Source organism: Lonchura striata, chromosome 19 (assembly GCF_046129695.1).
Source record: "Lonchura striata isolate bLonStr1 chromosome 19, bLonStr1.mat, whole genome shotgun sequence".
In the NCBI taxonomy this organism is placed as follows: domain Eukaryota; kingdom Metazoa; phylum Chordata; class Aves; order Passeriformes; family Estrildidae; genus Lonchura; species Lonchura striata.
The window spans coordinates 3146614-3162432 of record NC_134621.1 but is presented as its reverse complement, the minus strand read 5'-3'; the positions used below and the strand labels follow the sequence as shown (position 1 = coordinate 3162432).

Below are 15819 nucleotides of genomic sequence, written 5' to 3'. Positions count from 1 at the left end.
CCTGGGGCTGAGCACTGTTGGATGCCAGCACCACAGCACCTCTTCCAGAGGGGCAAGGGAATCTGAGTGGCAGATAAACATTCCAAAAGAGATCATCATCATCTCTGCAGGGTCCTACCCTCACTGCACACCCCAAGGCAGCACGTGGATGCCTCTGGAGCTCTCTGCATCCCAGGAGTTGGTGGCTATGGAAATGCACTTCACCCCTTCCTTTGTTTAGGGTGGCAAAGAGCCCAAAGCAACCAAACCCCTTCTGCAACGCTTCACTTGCAACCACTGCTCAGTCATCCCAACACCAATTTAACTTTTACAGGAATAAAAGCTTCTGGGTGCAAGGCCAGATGTGCAGAGGGGAAAATTTGGACCTGAAACAAGGGGAAATTGAGCTGCAGTTATATGGAGTCATAAATATTTACTGCAAAGTAAACTGAAGGACTGAACTGTTCATTTGATTTTTTTTTTAACTTGGAAAAAAAAGAAAAATTAAAATTTACAAGGTCTCTCACCAGAAAAGTGGAAAAGTATATAATTAGAGTCTAAGGAAAACAAGCTTGGACAAATGTGCTGTGTCTGTCAATGTGGATTCCCTACAGCCCAGCTCCCTTTGGAGCTGCACCAATTCCCCCTTCTGTCCTGTCTGCACACGAGAGCAGGCGGTGCCAGGGCTGAGGCAGCAGCTTTGTTTGTGCACATGCACAAGATAAACACTCACTGCAGCTCCCAGCTGCCAGCTCTGTGCTGGTGGCCGGGTTTTGAAGCCTCAGCTCTAAAATGCAGCTCAGTCCTCCTGGCCTCTTGCTGTCACGAGGTTTAACCCCCCACCACAACACCAAGGCTCCCCAATAATCATCACTCGATGCATTTTTGCTGCCACTTGACATCAGTTTGGGGTGCTCTGACCATAATTCCATCCTCCCCCTGACGATGGTGATGGTGCAAGGCCGTGGAGCTCCAGATGCTGGAGACAGGGCAATGTCACGGCCATGTCACAGCGTGCCACCCTCTCCTGTGCCATAAAGAGCTGTCCTGTGCTCAGCAGGGCCAGGCAGGCAGTGTCCCAGCTCCCAGGGTGTCCAAGTGCACGTTCAAGCAGCCATCCCTGACTAATCCCCATCCCACATGTGCTGGGGGCTGCTTCCAGCCAAGCACTGAAGCCACTGCTCCAGGAAGGCACCCCCAGGGTGGCTTTCTGCTGCCACCCACGCCGAGGGAAAAGCTGGGAAAAGCTGTTTTGATAAGTCCATCTGGGATTTGAGGCAGGATGTGAGGGCTGAGAGGATGCATTGAAGCAGCAAATCGAGCCTGGAGGGAGCAACTGAGTGGCACAAGGACAGGAGAGGATGAAAGCTGAACTAAGTGTGGTCAGAGCAGGGAGCTGAGGAGGTGAGTGGGGTTGGGGGGGACAGGGAGCAGAGAAAATGAGGCAGCAATGGCAAGGGGAGGTCATCCAGGCTGGAATTAGATGGTCTTTAAGGTCCCTTCCAACCCAAAGCATTGTAGGATTCTCACAGGCATTGTAGGATTCTCCCTTCCAACCCAAAGCATTGTAGGATTATCACAGAAGCTTTCATGTTCTCTGCTGCTCCATTTTCCCCAGCTAAGAAATAGGAACACCAATAACTATTAAAGGGAAAAACCCAAACGTGACAAGAATTATCTGTGCCCATCTTATTGAAATTTACAGGTGGGATTGTAATTACCACAGGACTGTGTGGCACCAGAGAAGGAAACACGAAGGAACATTTCAGTGGCAACAAAGCACCTGCTAATGAAGAATAATGTCTGGGATGGAGAAAGCAGCTGGATATGGAGACACACTGCTTCCCACAGGGGTCAGAGCCAGGGAGCAGCACAGGCTCATCAGAGGGGCTGATACAGCCAGCAAAAAGGGCTACCAGAAGGAAAAGCCCAAATCTGGGCTGCCTCAGCTTCCCTTGGAGTATTTCAGGTGAGAACAGTGGCATTTTTCACTTGCAGACAACCAGCAGGGACAGTCCCTGGGCAGCCCCAGCACGTGGCACACACAAAAACAAACAGCACACAGCCTCAGGTACTCCCAAGCACTGGGAATTCCACTTTCCTGAGGCTGGGAAACACCTTCTGCAAGAAAAACAAACCCTCCCACCTGCTTCCTGCTGAAGCAGAAGCAGCTTCCAAAACATTAAGCTGCAATTAAGGCTGCAAATTTAGCCACAAGCACTTATAATCCATAAATCTGCACATCCAATAAAAAATAATAGCTAAGGAGAGTCCAAAAGAGCTACTAATGACTAAAATGGATTTCAACCACAGGCCATTCCTGCTTTCTGTTGCCCTGTGTTGAATTGGGTTGGAGCTTGGTAATTATTGTCTCTGGACCCATTATACAGTAAGGAATATTTTATATTCTCTCTCTTTTCATAGTTTGTTGGGGCTTTTAAAAAGATATATTTAAAACATATATACACACATCTCACTCTGCTTTTTCCATGTGCTGCTTTCTTTCTCCAGCATAGAGAGCTCTGCATGGATCAGCAGCAAGCTTTGCCTTTCAAACCATGGCAGAACATGTGATTTGTGTCACCTCCTACATTCCCTCTGCTTTTCATTTTTTTTTTCTTTTCTTTTTTTTTTTTTGTTTGTTTGTTTGTTTGTTTTGTTTTGTTTTGAATTGGATGAGGAGGTTCCAAAGAGAGGAATTCACAACTTACTTGGGCTCGTCTGGTCGCTGAGCCTCCGAAGTCTCCCGCTGGAGGTCCGGGTGATTCCTAAAGCAAGAAGAAGGTTGGGATGAGGAGTCCATGAGGAGTGACTATGGGGTGTGGAGTCACCTCCCTGCTACCCCCCTGTGCCTGGCAGGGCCCAGCTCTGTCAGGAATCTGCTTTGTACAATCATCTCTCAGATCCAGGGAGAGTTACACATCATTTTAACCAAAAAACAGCTCAGGAGACACCTCCACCTTTCCCAGAAGATGTCAAAAACAGTGATTCAAACACAGCAAACCCACAAATGTATTTAGGGTTTCCAAAAACACCAGAGGGGACTCTAGAAATCATCACGTGGGACATTCATGTTCACCTCATGCTCCAGGATATTTTATCCTAGATGGAAGCGCAGCACTTCCTGAGGCAGATTTCCTTGCTGGCAGAGGAGAGCACAGGAATTTAAGGATTTGCACGAGATCTGCACTCACAGACTCCTCTGTGGATGGACTGCACCCACATGCTGGGGGCACATCATGTGTGAGCCCTGCTGTGGGGTCAGAGCACTGGAACAGGGGATGCACCTCCCTTCCCACACCCATTCCAGAGTCCTCAGGAATTCCCAGGTGCCTGCCTGCCTCCCAGACTCCAGGCAAGCCATGGCACCTGCTGACAACAGCAACATTTCTAATCCATCAGCAGCTGGTTTATTGCTCTGCCATCCCAGCTGCCTGTTTGTAAATCAGTGATTGCCACAGCAATCCCTTCCCACTCAGCAAGAACCTGAATTCTCCTTAAAATCCCCAGAATTCCCATTTAAAACACAGCCATGGATTTGTGCCTCAGTTTCTGGATTTTTACCTCAATAAAAGTGGTAAATGCAATAAATGCAGTGAAGAACCTCAAATGGGATGTTGCATCCTGGAATCCCCTCAAGTGTTCTGAAGTCCTGGGATGGACATTCCCAGGAGGTCTGGTAGCTCCAGATCATCATCAGCTTGTTTAATTAATTAATCCATCAGCAGCTTATTTAATTAATTACTCCATCATCAGCTTGCTTCATTTCTCTGCCATCCCAGCTGCCTATTTGCAAAACAATGATTGCCACAGCAATCCCTTCCCACTCAGCAAGAACCTGAATTCTCCCTAAAATCCCCAGAATTCCCATTTAAAACACAGCCAAATGAAACTGTACATGGATTTGTGCCTCAGTTCCTGGTTTTATACCTCGATAAAAGTGGCCACAATAAATGCAGTGAAGCACCTCAGGTGGGATGCTGTATCCTGGAATCCTCCCAAGTGCTCTGATGTCCTGGGATGGACATTCCCAGAAGGTCTGGGGGCTCCCCAGGCTCTGGAGGCCCTGCTGGAGGAGCAGGATGGTGTCCAGGATGGACACCAGCTCCAGGACAGCATCCATCACCTTGGGCACCAGAAGCTGGAGCTGCCAAGCCACAGGAGCTCCTCAGCTCATTCCAAACCCTGCCTCAGCTCATAAAAACCTTGGGTCAGGGTTTCTACCTGCAAACAGGTAAGAAACTCCCAGGATTTGAGGCTGGTGATGTCATTCAATTATATTATTTAAATTATCTTCTCACCATCTACCAGATCTGAAGCAAAGGGATTAAAACAGCATCAATTTAAAATGCAGGACAGCTCTAAACTGTGATGTGTAAGGGAATCACAACCTTACAAATTTTGTCAGTTAGAAGAGTGCATCATACAAGGAAAAAAATACATTAAAAATAAATAAATACATATAGAAAAAAGGCAGGAAAAATTTCATACCAGTAAGGCTTGGGATAGGGGGAGGGAAGGGAAAAGAGCTGCCTGGCAGCTGGACATGGAAAAAGCATTTCATGCTCAGAACCCTGTGCTTGTATATATATATATATTTATATATTTTATATATATATATGCACGTGTGTGTTTGCTCTGTCCCTTTCCTTTTCTAACATAAAAAGCCTCTGTGCCTACAACGTGATGTGGTTGAACCACAGGGCTGGTCCTGGGGAAGAGAGACACAGGGAGAAGCCATGGGCAGCACCACCCGGAGCCATCCCTCTCCTCAGGAAGAGCCTTTCCCTGCCCCCAGAGAGCCAAAAACAGAGGCAGGACTGTCCATCCCCACACATGAACCCCCAGCCTGTCTGCTCAAGAGCTTTACCTGCCCTGCCACAGGGCAGATTGGTGCTACACCCATCAGCCAGCCTCACTTCCCATCACTGACAGCAGGACAAGGGCCGAAGCTTCTGGGAACTTGTGCATTTTAAATTTTGAACATATTTTTGCTATTAAACCCATCTTTTCCTTAATTCTTTTCTCCTCTCCAAATGCCTCCTGCTTTTTTGGATGCTAGCAAAGAATGAAAAGCCCCATTTCCTCTGCTGAGCAGATTTTTAAAGAGCTTTTCTTGAGCCAGCTGCAAGAGCAGTCCGTGCAGAGACACACCACCTTGGAGTTCCCCGTGTGCAGGCAAGGTGCAGCGCTGGAACCCAGCTTTTAGAATTGCTGAAAAACCTGAGAAAAGCATCCCTGATGGGTGGCAGGCCGAGGAATGCAGATCTGCAGCCATGCTGAGCTGCTTAAAGCAGCCTTTCATGTTCAAAGCCTTCATTCCGTCTGGGGCGGGACGGAAGCTGAACGAGGAGCTCACAAGCTTGGACGGGATCACATCTAGGAAATAAGCTTTATTCCCTTCAGCAGTGGAAAAACACACACAGAGGACTTGGAGCATCCAGCACAGCCATGGGAGCATCCATGCCTGGCTGAGCCTGGGGCTTTTATCCTTTCTGAGGGTTTCTTGGTGTGCCCAGGTTTTCTCTGGGGAGCTGGAATTACCCTTCTCACCCTTTTCTCAACAAGCTGAGTTGATTTGCTCATCAGGAGAAGGTTTTTCTGACAGCTGTTGCTTCACTGCCTGTTAACAACATTAATAATACATAATAATGCTGTTCATCCCTTCTCAGACAAAGGGAAAATAAGGAGCAAACACGAAATTCATCCAGGCAGCCCGATACTTTAACAGAAAAGCTGGAGAGAGGAGGGAGAGCTGCAGAGTCTGAGCCAAGCTTGCTATCTGGGATGCCCCACTGCCCCTCCACTGAGGGTGGATCCAGATACAGTCCTGGAAAGCAGATAAACAGCAGGGAAAGCTGGCAGCCTGGCAAAAAAAAATAAAATAAATAACGAGAAAGCACCAGCTAAAAATCTGCTGCTGTGAACACAGTGCCAAGGAGCTGGAGGAGGGGGCAGGAGCAGAGAGCATCAGCTGCTGGGCCTGTTCTGGGGTTACCTCTGTTTATAGCCAGGGAGCAGCAGTTTGAGCCCCACGTTTGAGCTGTGAATTGAAAATTAAACATTTCCACAGCGTCTGTGAGCCTTCCCCCAGCGCCGTGCAAACGCCCTCGAGCAACGCTGGAAATGCACGGCAGCACACAGGACTAAGAACCACAGTGCAATGTGCTTTATTTAGCTGAAATTGGGAATTCTGCCCCTCGTTCCCATCGGGGGAATTCAGAACGGAAGAGCCCAACAGTTTAAAATCAGTCAGGCCAAGAGTGGCTCGCTCAACCCCGTGGATGTGCCTCAGCAGGACAAAACCCAGCTCAGCCCCGCCTTGGCTAACTCGCTGAGCAATTTTTTTTCACATTTTATAATCAATGATTAATTCCCTCCAGATCCAGGGGCTCCAGCAGAAAGGCAGCAGCACCCAAAACCCCCCGGGCTTCTCTGGGGTCGCCTTCACAACTGGCAAAGCTCAGAATGGCCCCTGTTATTGTGTCAGTGCCAGGCTCACATTTAAATTGCTCCCTCCAGACAATATTGGACCAGGTTTTCTACTGCTTGATGCTTCTTGCAGCTGCTGATGTAACACAGTGGGTGTAAAGCATCCCAGTATTGAAATGGAAGCACCTTCTGGGTGCTCACCCTGCTGCAGGGGATGGAATCCAGATTGTCTGGAGAAATCTCCAGTGGGACTTTCCTAGCTGAGTTGGCTGAATCTGAACCTAGAGCTAACCAGGGATCTGCCAGAGATGCTCATCTCCAACAAAGCCAATGCATACATTGTCCAGAACACACCAGAGTTTTTGGATGATACACACCAAACCTTCTGGGTACATGTACCAGTGAAGAGAGCCCACGTGAGGTTGATTTTCTCCTCACAGTAAGCCATCCATGCTGCTACACTCACATGATGTAAAACTCAAAAGAAGGAGAAGTGAGCAGTTCCCATTATCAACAGAAACCACACGGAGAGGACAAACAGCGGAGGATGCGACTCAGAACTCGCTCTCTCTGTGCAGTCCAGTAAAAACCAAAGCCAAACAAACAAAGAACCCAAGCCAAACAAAATTGGTGATGGAAAGGGATGGGCCAAACCAGCAGGAGCCATCCCACACTGTGCTGGAGTCAGCAAAGCAGCACCAGCTCAGCTGAGCAGGCAGCATGACCCTCGCTCCTGTGACACATACTGACTGCAGGGTCTGAGAGCAGGTAATCCAGCCTCCTCCTCCACCAGCACAGCACTGCAGGGTGTCCACACAGCTCTGGAGATGTCTCCATCCAAGAGCAGAACTGCTCTGGAGGTATCCACACTCCTCCTGGCTTCCTGGGCTGCACAGCTCCAAGGAAAATCACGGAGCTGCTTCGGGATGGTTCCACTCTGGGGTGCTGGGGGCTCCTCAGCAGAACAACCCCTCAGATGGGTCACAGCACCTGCACAGCAGCAGCAGCTTTTAAAGCACAGGCTGGCAGGGTTGACTCCCCCCAGGGCAGCACCTGCAGCCCCTGGGCACTGCACACCCCCAGCCCCACCTCCTCCACCCCATCTTGCCCTCTGCCATCTCCTCAGGTGTGACATTCCCATTCTCTGGACAGACAGAATTCTGTCTCTCAGGACTGCACAGAGAGAAGAAGAGAAAACAATCTTTATCTCTGCTCCTTTGTTCTCCCATGTGGAATGTGGTGTGGAGATTGTTCACCTGCAGTGATGGCTGGGTTGGATTCTGGTGAGGTTGTTTGGGGTCAGTGAATGGATCCAGCTGTGGCTTGGGGTCTCAGCAGAGTCACGAGTCTGAGTTGGGTAAGTAAGAAGTAAGTATGTAGAATGGGATACTATCTCTTTAAATAGTATATTAATGTAATATAGTATAGTTTTAATAAAGCTATCCTTCAGCCTTCTGATCTGGAGCCAGACATCATCATTTCTTCCCTGAGCTGGGGTCTTCTGCATTTTTACTGTCCTCAGGCCCTTCTGCTGTCACCTAGCAGCACATAAAGGACAGCAAGGATGTCCCTGCCCTGCCCAGGTACCAGTGCAGACTGCTGGGACAGGGTTCTCCACTCCTTGCCCATTGTGCAGGTCCATCTCAACACTCCCAGGCCTGCTCAGGGTGTGTGACCTCTCGTTGTGCCCATGTCACAGGTGCCATGCAGAGAGTGGGCAGTGAATTCCTGAATTCCCTTCACCCACAGCTGCATTCCACTCTGCTTCATCCAGACAGGCCCTCAAAGCTCCAGGCATAAAAAAGAGCGACTGGAGAAGACCTGGAGCTGTTAACAGGGGAAAACCCACCCAGCCATGCAGGCTGAGCTGCAGAACTCTCATGCTGACACAGGACATCACCTTTGGAGGCAGAGCCTGCACGTGGAGGCGTCACTGGAGACAGCTGGGGACACAGGGGCTCAGGGGATGGCAAGGGAGGCATATCTGTGTGCCAACAGAAGAAAAATCTCTATTGCTCCGAGTCCAGTGAACCATACAATTACAGCTTCTCTTCCATTAGCTTGAAATCCACTTGCAACATTAACCTCAAAAGGAATACAGTTAAAAAAAAAAAAAAAGGGGAAAAATTTCATGTTCATTTCCAATACTAATCAGAAACATGCACTGAAGAATAAAAGACACTTTTCCAGATTCTATGTAACAGAAACTCTTTACAAAGGAGCTGAGCACAGCTAGAAAAATAAAAAAAACTTCAACCCTAGTGCATGGTTTCATTCTGGATCAAATATCTCTGGCAGCAAACTGAGCTTTCACCAGGATGGAGAGATGCTGGTGGGGTGGAGGGATGCTGCTGGGATGGAGGGAGGGAAGCTGGAGGATTGAGGAGGGATGCTGCTGGGATGGAGGAGGGATGTTGGAGGGATGCTGTGGCCAAAGGGCACTGATTGCAGACTCAGGAGTGCCCCACTACCTTCTCCAACACAGCCTAGATACACCAACAAGCTGTGTCCAGGTCAAAGGCTGAGCACAGACAGCCTAAAACACCACCAATTTCCCTCCCATGGGAGCTGGAGCCACACAACCCTGCTCATCAGTACATGGAGCCATGAGTTCACACTTAAAAAGAGCCCAGCCCGAGGCTGGAGCTCAAATCATCCTCAAGGAAACCACAGGAAAATTTGCATTAGCAAGATGCAGCTATTCCTACCACAACACTCTACTTTAGCAGGTGCCAAAAGCATTCTAACACGAAAAAAAGTTCCAAAAGTTTCTGCTGATGATAAGAGGCAGCAAGATCAAGCCTCAATTTTTGCAGTGTTAGAAAGGCTTCCCCAAGGCCAGCAGTGGTCTGGCCACAGCAAAGGGCTCTTAGGTAGAAGGAGCAGTCCTGCACGTGGTGGTGGAGGGTGACGGGGGCTCAGCACTTGAACCTTGGCTCAAGTGTGGGCTCTGATTCAAATTGTTAACTCAAATTAAACTGCAGTAATTCTCAGGAAATCAATAGCTGCATCCATAAAGCTTAGAGGCCAGAAAATTGCCTTGGCTGACCCACAAACCCCACAGCACACACTTCTGTCTGGTCAGCGTGGATTCAAGCTCGTGCTTGAAATAAATCTTGGCTTTTTGGAGACGTTCGATTTCAGTGAAGACTAAAACATTGGAGTGACTTCAAGTGCTTTGGCAAGTTTTTCAAGAGCTAAAATGGCCTTCAAACAATACAGAGACTCCTTCTTCTCCCCATGAGCTTATCCTGAGGTGAGTAAGCTCAGTCCTCAGATATTCACTTCATAGCAATAACAAGATCATTTCACCACCCCTCGTGATCATCTGTTCTTTACTGACCACAAATTCCTCACAGCTGATACTCATTCAGAGATACGCTGGACAATCATGAAAGCACTAAAAAAAAATTAGCACAAGCAGTTTTTCATATTAAAAAAAAAAAGTGTGTTAGTCATCATCTGTGATTCTTCTGGTTGGAGTGTTCCAGTAATCCGGGCAGCGGTGAAGGTGCCACGTCACCACAGCAGATGACTTGTGCAGATGAATATTCACACCACCAATGTCCACACAAACTGGAAAGGAACTGCAAAACCAGGCCTTTTGTACGTGTTGTCAGCTCTGCTGGCTTAGGGGATTCTTTTTAGCAGCAGGAGGCAAGGGGAAAGGGTTTATTGGGAGTAAAAACTGCTCTCATGAAGCTCTGCTGGTTGGGTTTGGATCTGGTAAGCACTGTCAAGTCTAAAATCCCTCCAAGTTCACTGTAGAGCCTAACCAGATTTCCAGAAACATCTTGTCCCTCTAAATTTTCTGTCTTCACCATGCTCCTCACTCCTCACAGTGCTTATCTGCCAAAATCCAAGAGAGAGAAGCAGGACCCAAGAACTGGAACTCAATGAACAGATGCCTCATGGCATTTTCACTGAATGAGGGAGTTTTGAGCTGGTAAATTCATGGCAAGAATGGCTTGGACCTGGTCCCATGTGCAGAACCTGCAGCAGAGGTAGGACGGAGGGAAGGCATCTGAACCCATCCAAGCTGCAGCCTTGCTCAAAGAAGGAAATAACTCTCACTTTAATAATCAAACTCTTACATTAACCAGCTGCCACAAGAGCTCCAGCAAGCTAGAAACGTGTTAGTTAATTAACATTAATAACACAAGTGTCCCCAGGAGCCTGAGTGGACAAGGGATAAGGCTCAGCACTTAGAGCACTATGGAAACAAAGGAAAAATAAATAATCAGTTCTTGTCCTTCACCCTCCAAAATCCCCCAATATTCACAGCTTCGGCCTCGTGAGTGCACCTCACTCCCTCAGGTTCATCTGGCAATGGCCATGGAGAAAACCACAGGCAGATTTGAAGGAGGGGAAAGGGATTTTAGAAGCCCAGCGTGGTATTTCCATATGGATCAAATACTCCTGAGCCACCCCACAGCTCAGCTCCCCACTCCCCCAGGCCTGCAATGCTCTGCCTGTGACCACACAGGAGAAGTCCTGGTCAAACCTCCCAGCCCAGCATCTGCCCCTCTGCTCTTCTCCAGCACTCTGTGCAGTTCAAGCACACGAAGCAGCAACGTGGTACTTCAGATTAAAAACAAAATAGAATTAAAAAGTCATCCTTACTTAGAGCTTAAATCAATTTCTCTCCATCTTTTTCTAACCTCAACGCAATCACTTTTTTTTTTCTTCCTCAGCCCCAGTGACCCCTCACAGCTTCCCTGCTTGCTTCACACACACACAGAACTCCCAAAATTGTGTTTCAGAGGGTCCCCCTGGCAACAAACACTGCTGGATTTATCCTGGGAGCCCTGCAAGCCTGGGGCTGCCATCGGGATGGAATACAGACCCCTTCTGTTGGCCAGGCTCTGCAAGGCAAATGTTGATTTTTCCCAGAGAGGGGTGGGGACGTACAAAGGAGAAGAGCCCAGAACAAAGAGGCAGCAGCTCAGTGGCTGAAGGGCAGCAGATGACAAAGGGCAGGGGTTAAGGGCTCTCCTGAGCTGGGGTGACCCACAGGGTCCTTGGCAGGGCACCCAGAGCAGACTTTGGAACACCCAGCCCCAGTGAGCACCTCCCCATGAGAGCTGCAGGACAAACAGAGCAGCCTTTGGGTTTCAGGGCAATGTCTGACTCTGCAGATGCTGCAAAGGGAAAAGCTCAGCCTGGGATTTTCCTTAGGTGCAAGTCCCAGTCTCACTCCAGACTTGGACAAAGTGTCCTCTTCCTTCCTGCTCCGCAAGAGATGTTCAACTGCAGCCAGGCAGCACCTGGGTGAAGGAACCAGGCAAAGGAGCAGCCAAGGGCCCATGGTCACTAAATCCCTTCCTAGCCAGAAGCTCAGATGAATATTCAGGGTCAGGATCCACTGTCTGGCCACTCAGTCAAGAACAGGCTACCTTGGAAGAATACCAAGATCAAGCAGGCAATGGCCACTCTTCCCTCCACATAAATCCCTCCAGATAAATACATTCTAAATATGCTTCAGGCTGCAAACACTGCCAGAGCCCTTCCACCTGAGCAGCCCCAGTGCAGCAGCAGCCTGAACACACACTCAGCACCACACAGCTCACACAGTGATGCCCCTGGGGTGCTCTGATGCTGCACAGAATTGCTTGAAAGTCAGAAAGCCCAAGCTCTGAGCTGTGGTTCAGCAGCTCCCTGCACAAAACCACTGAGCTCAGAATGGCAGCTTCTCCTTTGGGACATCATAAATGTACATTTATCTTTGACCCCAAGCCCAGTCACGTCTTGATTCTCTGCTCCTATGAGCTGATGCTGCCCTGGGCAGATGCTGAGGTGGGAGGACCAGCTCAGCCATGGGGCAAAGCCAGCTGCAAGCAGAGGAGTCACAACTGCTCAGCCACCATCAGGACTCCAACATGAGTCTCTGCACGTAATTTTCCTCCTCCACATACTCTTCCCTGCCTGCAAAATGAGGTGTCAAACACTTCCCCTGGTCAGAGGAGCTGCAGGGATATATTATTTAATGTTTTTACATTTTAGCTGTACTTTGAAGAATGACTCAGACACTATCTATAGATTCCTGAGATAATGTCCGCTGTCCTTAAACGGGAGAGAAGGGAAATTACAATTTGAAACTACAATGAAGCCTTGGCCTCGTACAATTAAGGGTTTTCTCCTAATAATTCTACCTCAGAAGTAGCCAAGGCAACCCAGTTTCATAAACTAATAACATTCTTTGGTGTTTTTCCTTGTATCTTACAATTATATTTAATAGTGGCCGCAGCAGGGAAGTTGGAACAGAACTTCAGCCAAACTTAGGACATATTTGAGTGCCTAAAGCTGCAGATCAGCTTTCACTGGAGCTTGCAGAAGTGCCTTTACAAACTTCAGTATAATTCCATCTGGATCTTACAAGATGACCCTCAAGCCACTCGTGTAGCTGGTTTTGGGACCATGGTTGGTCTTTCTGACTTGGAGATGGAAGAGAGAGCTCTGTCTGTGAGGGGCCAGTCAGCTCCAAGATTAAATTTCTTGTGTGCTCCCCTTCTGCCCCCAGAGTCTCTCTAGAAACCATTTCAAGGCATTTAATGAAGGGCCAGATTCTCACAGGTTCCCATGGTCCATGCTGTGTCCCAGAATCCATCAGAGATACCCAGCACAGAAGCAGTAAGCTCATTTAAAAACAAGATGTGGAATCAATACGTAAGTGCCAATATCCTGTTGAGTTGTCCTTTAAAATCTTTGTAAGGGACAAGGGGCAGGCACTGATCTTTTATCTCTGGTGACCAGTGGGAGGACTCAAGGAAACAGCAGAAAGCTATGCCAAGGGAGGCTTAAGATGGATATTAGGAAAAGATTTTTCATCCAGAGGGTGGTGAGGCACAAACAGGCTCCCCAGGGCAGTGGTCTTGGCCTCAACCCAGCCAGAGTTCAAAGAAGAGTTTGGACAATGCTCTCAGGCACATGGTGGGACTTTGGGGCTGTCCTGTGCAGGGCCAGGAGTTGGACTTGATGAACCTTGTGTGTCCCATCTCAGAATATTTTTTGATTCTATGAAGAAAATAATTCTAGACCCAGCGCCTCCCTTCCTGCCAAGCCATGCTCTCCAGTAGCCAGCTCTAGAGCAGAGCAGCAGGAAAATTAGGAATGGGTTCATTTAAATAAAGCCCAGATATAAAAACCACCTCCTAAGGCTACTCCATGATTACACACACCCCTCTCCAGGTACCAAGAGGTCCCAATGGAGCTCCTTCTTCTAATGAGCTTCTCCAGCTGCCAGAAAGGGAACAGCAAAGCACCCAGCACCACCAAACAGCCCAGCCCTGCCAAAAGGCAGAGTGAAATCACTCCTGGCAAAGGTGAAAACCATTCCAAGTCATGCAGCAGTGCCTGCAGCCTGTGAGGAAGCCTTTCCAGAGAGAAAGAGGCTCACACAGGAGGCACAAAGCCTATTCTGTGGCTCTGGTGAAAGGCAGCATTGTCCATGGAACGTGGCGCGCTCGGTGTAACGGAGCTGTCCGTGGAGTCCTGGGTCCCATCCAGAGCCCCCCCGAGTCACTCACCCAACAACCCAGATGTTCAGCCTCCACTGTGCAAATCCTTGCCACAAAAAAAGGCACTTGTAGCTACTCCTGGGTGACCCAAACCCCGGTGCACTGACCCTGGCACTGCCCAGCCCCCGTGCTGTGCCAAGCGGGGATTCCAGCGGGGTGAGATGCCTTGTGCAGGCTGACCCAGAGCAGAGCCAGACAGAGATAAAGAATAAAGCAGGGATTTATTCAAAGGATCTCCTCCATGGATCCACCTTGGGCAGCACCAGAGCCCAGCCAGGGCTGCACCCAAATGACCCAAAATGGTCCCAAAATGCACGAGCGCTCCCGGGGCTCTCCCTGGGATCAGTTCTGCTCCATTGGCACCTTGGAGTTCATTGTCCCATTCCAGCTCCAGCCCAGGCAGTCCCACTCTGCTTGTTTTTCTCTCTCCAGCCCACGGTGTTTGTGCTCCTGAGTCTGAGATTTGGATCATTTGTCCTTGGTGCCCAGCTGGAGCAGGAATTGTTTTGTCTCTGCTCTGTGCAGAGAGCTCAGCATCCCCTGATGTGAAGCCCAGACCCACACACTAAAGCAGCACAGAATGTGAAAAATACAAAAGCTAAAATCAGTCCAGCTCCTGTACCTGCACAGGACACCCCAAGAGTCCCACCATGTGCCCAAGAGCATTGTCCAAATGCTCCTTGAGCTCAGACAGGCTCAGTGCTGTGACCACCTCCCTGAGGAACCTGTCCCAGTGCTCAGACACCCTCTGGGTGAAAAACTTTTCCTCATATCCAACCTAAACCTGCCCTGACCCAGCTCCAGCCATTTCCTTGAGTGCTGTCACTTGTCACCAGAGTGAAGAGATCAGCACGTGGCCCTGCGATGCCCCTCATGAGGATTAATGTCCACATCCTGCCCCGAGCAGGGCTGGAGCTCCTGCAGGCTGTGTGCACAAGGCAGATCTGCTGTGGCTCTCTGAGCCCCTTGCAAGGTGCCACCTGCCACCTGTGTGTGTTTGCTCGGAGAGAAGCACAAACAAACCCACCCTGGCAGCCCGTACTCCCCCCGAAATTCAAACAAGAGCAGCTCCAGATGGGAAGCAGGAGAGCGTGAGCAGCCCTGGGGAGAGCAGAGCCTGTTTGGGCAGCCCCAGGCAGCACAGAGGAGGGGGTGAGGAGGGAGGAGAAAAGCCACAGCTCCTGGATACCTGGGGACATCTCTGCCAGCACAGACCTGGCCAGGCTGAGGGCTCCCACCAGCCAGGGGGGGTGACACTTGCTCTTCCTCAGCCTTTGCTGCAGGTAGAACAGAGCCTGCAGCCTCCTTAGCTCCCTGAACAGCCCCTGCCACCTCCCTGGGTGTCCTGTGCAAGCCTTTGTCCTTTCCCACCCACTGACCCACGCTGCTGTGTACACCTGACCTGTGGCAAGCACTTCTCAGCCCTGTGTGCCTGCCAGGAGCAGCCTGCCCATCACTTGGAGGGGTTCAGGACACAGAAATCCTGCCACAGGGCTAGGAACAAGGACACTGCTTATTTTTAGCCAGGACTGAGGTGAGGGTTTGCTCCTGTCTCAGCAGGAGCTGTGTGACTATGCCCTGTACCAGTCTTCCAGATCCTTCTCCTGTGTTACAACCTCTGCCAACAGGAGCCCAAAAACAGCCACCAAGGAAGAGGTGCAGCCTATAGAAGGGTTCAGTGCAAAACCCTGCAATATTCAGCACCCAGCACATTGCCATGGGAGCCTTTTCTGCCTCATCTCCATTCCTACATTTGTATTCAGGGCCCAAAGGAGATGAAAGGCTCAGGAAGATCTGAGCATGAATCCACACATGTTATGAAACATCTTTTTACTATTCCCTCTCCCATCACAGCTCAAGCACTGGGCTCTTGCTTTTTCCCACGATGAGC

General features: G+C 49.5%; 1 protein-coding gene across 2 annotated transcripts in view; it reads right to left on the bottom strand.

Moving 5' to 3' along the window:
• The window catches only part of SEPTIN9 (septin 9), a 131501-nt gene that overhangs the window by 105595 nt on the left and 10087 nt on the right, over positions 1-15819 (bottom strand). Inside the window, exon 2 of one of the 2 annotated variants that reach the window (XM_021535812.2) lies at positions 2691-2747. The exons of the other annotated variant lie outside the window; for it this stretch is intronic. Coding sequence (XP_021391487.2) covers positions 2691-2747 — 57 coding nt within the window. The remainder of the gene's footprint in view (positions 1-2690; positions 2748-15819) is intronic. 2 annotated transcript variants of the gene reach the window in all.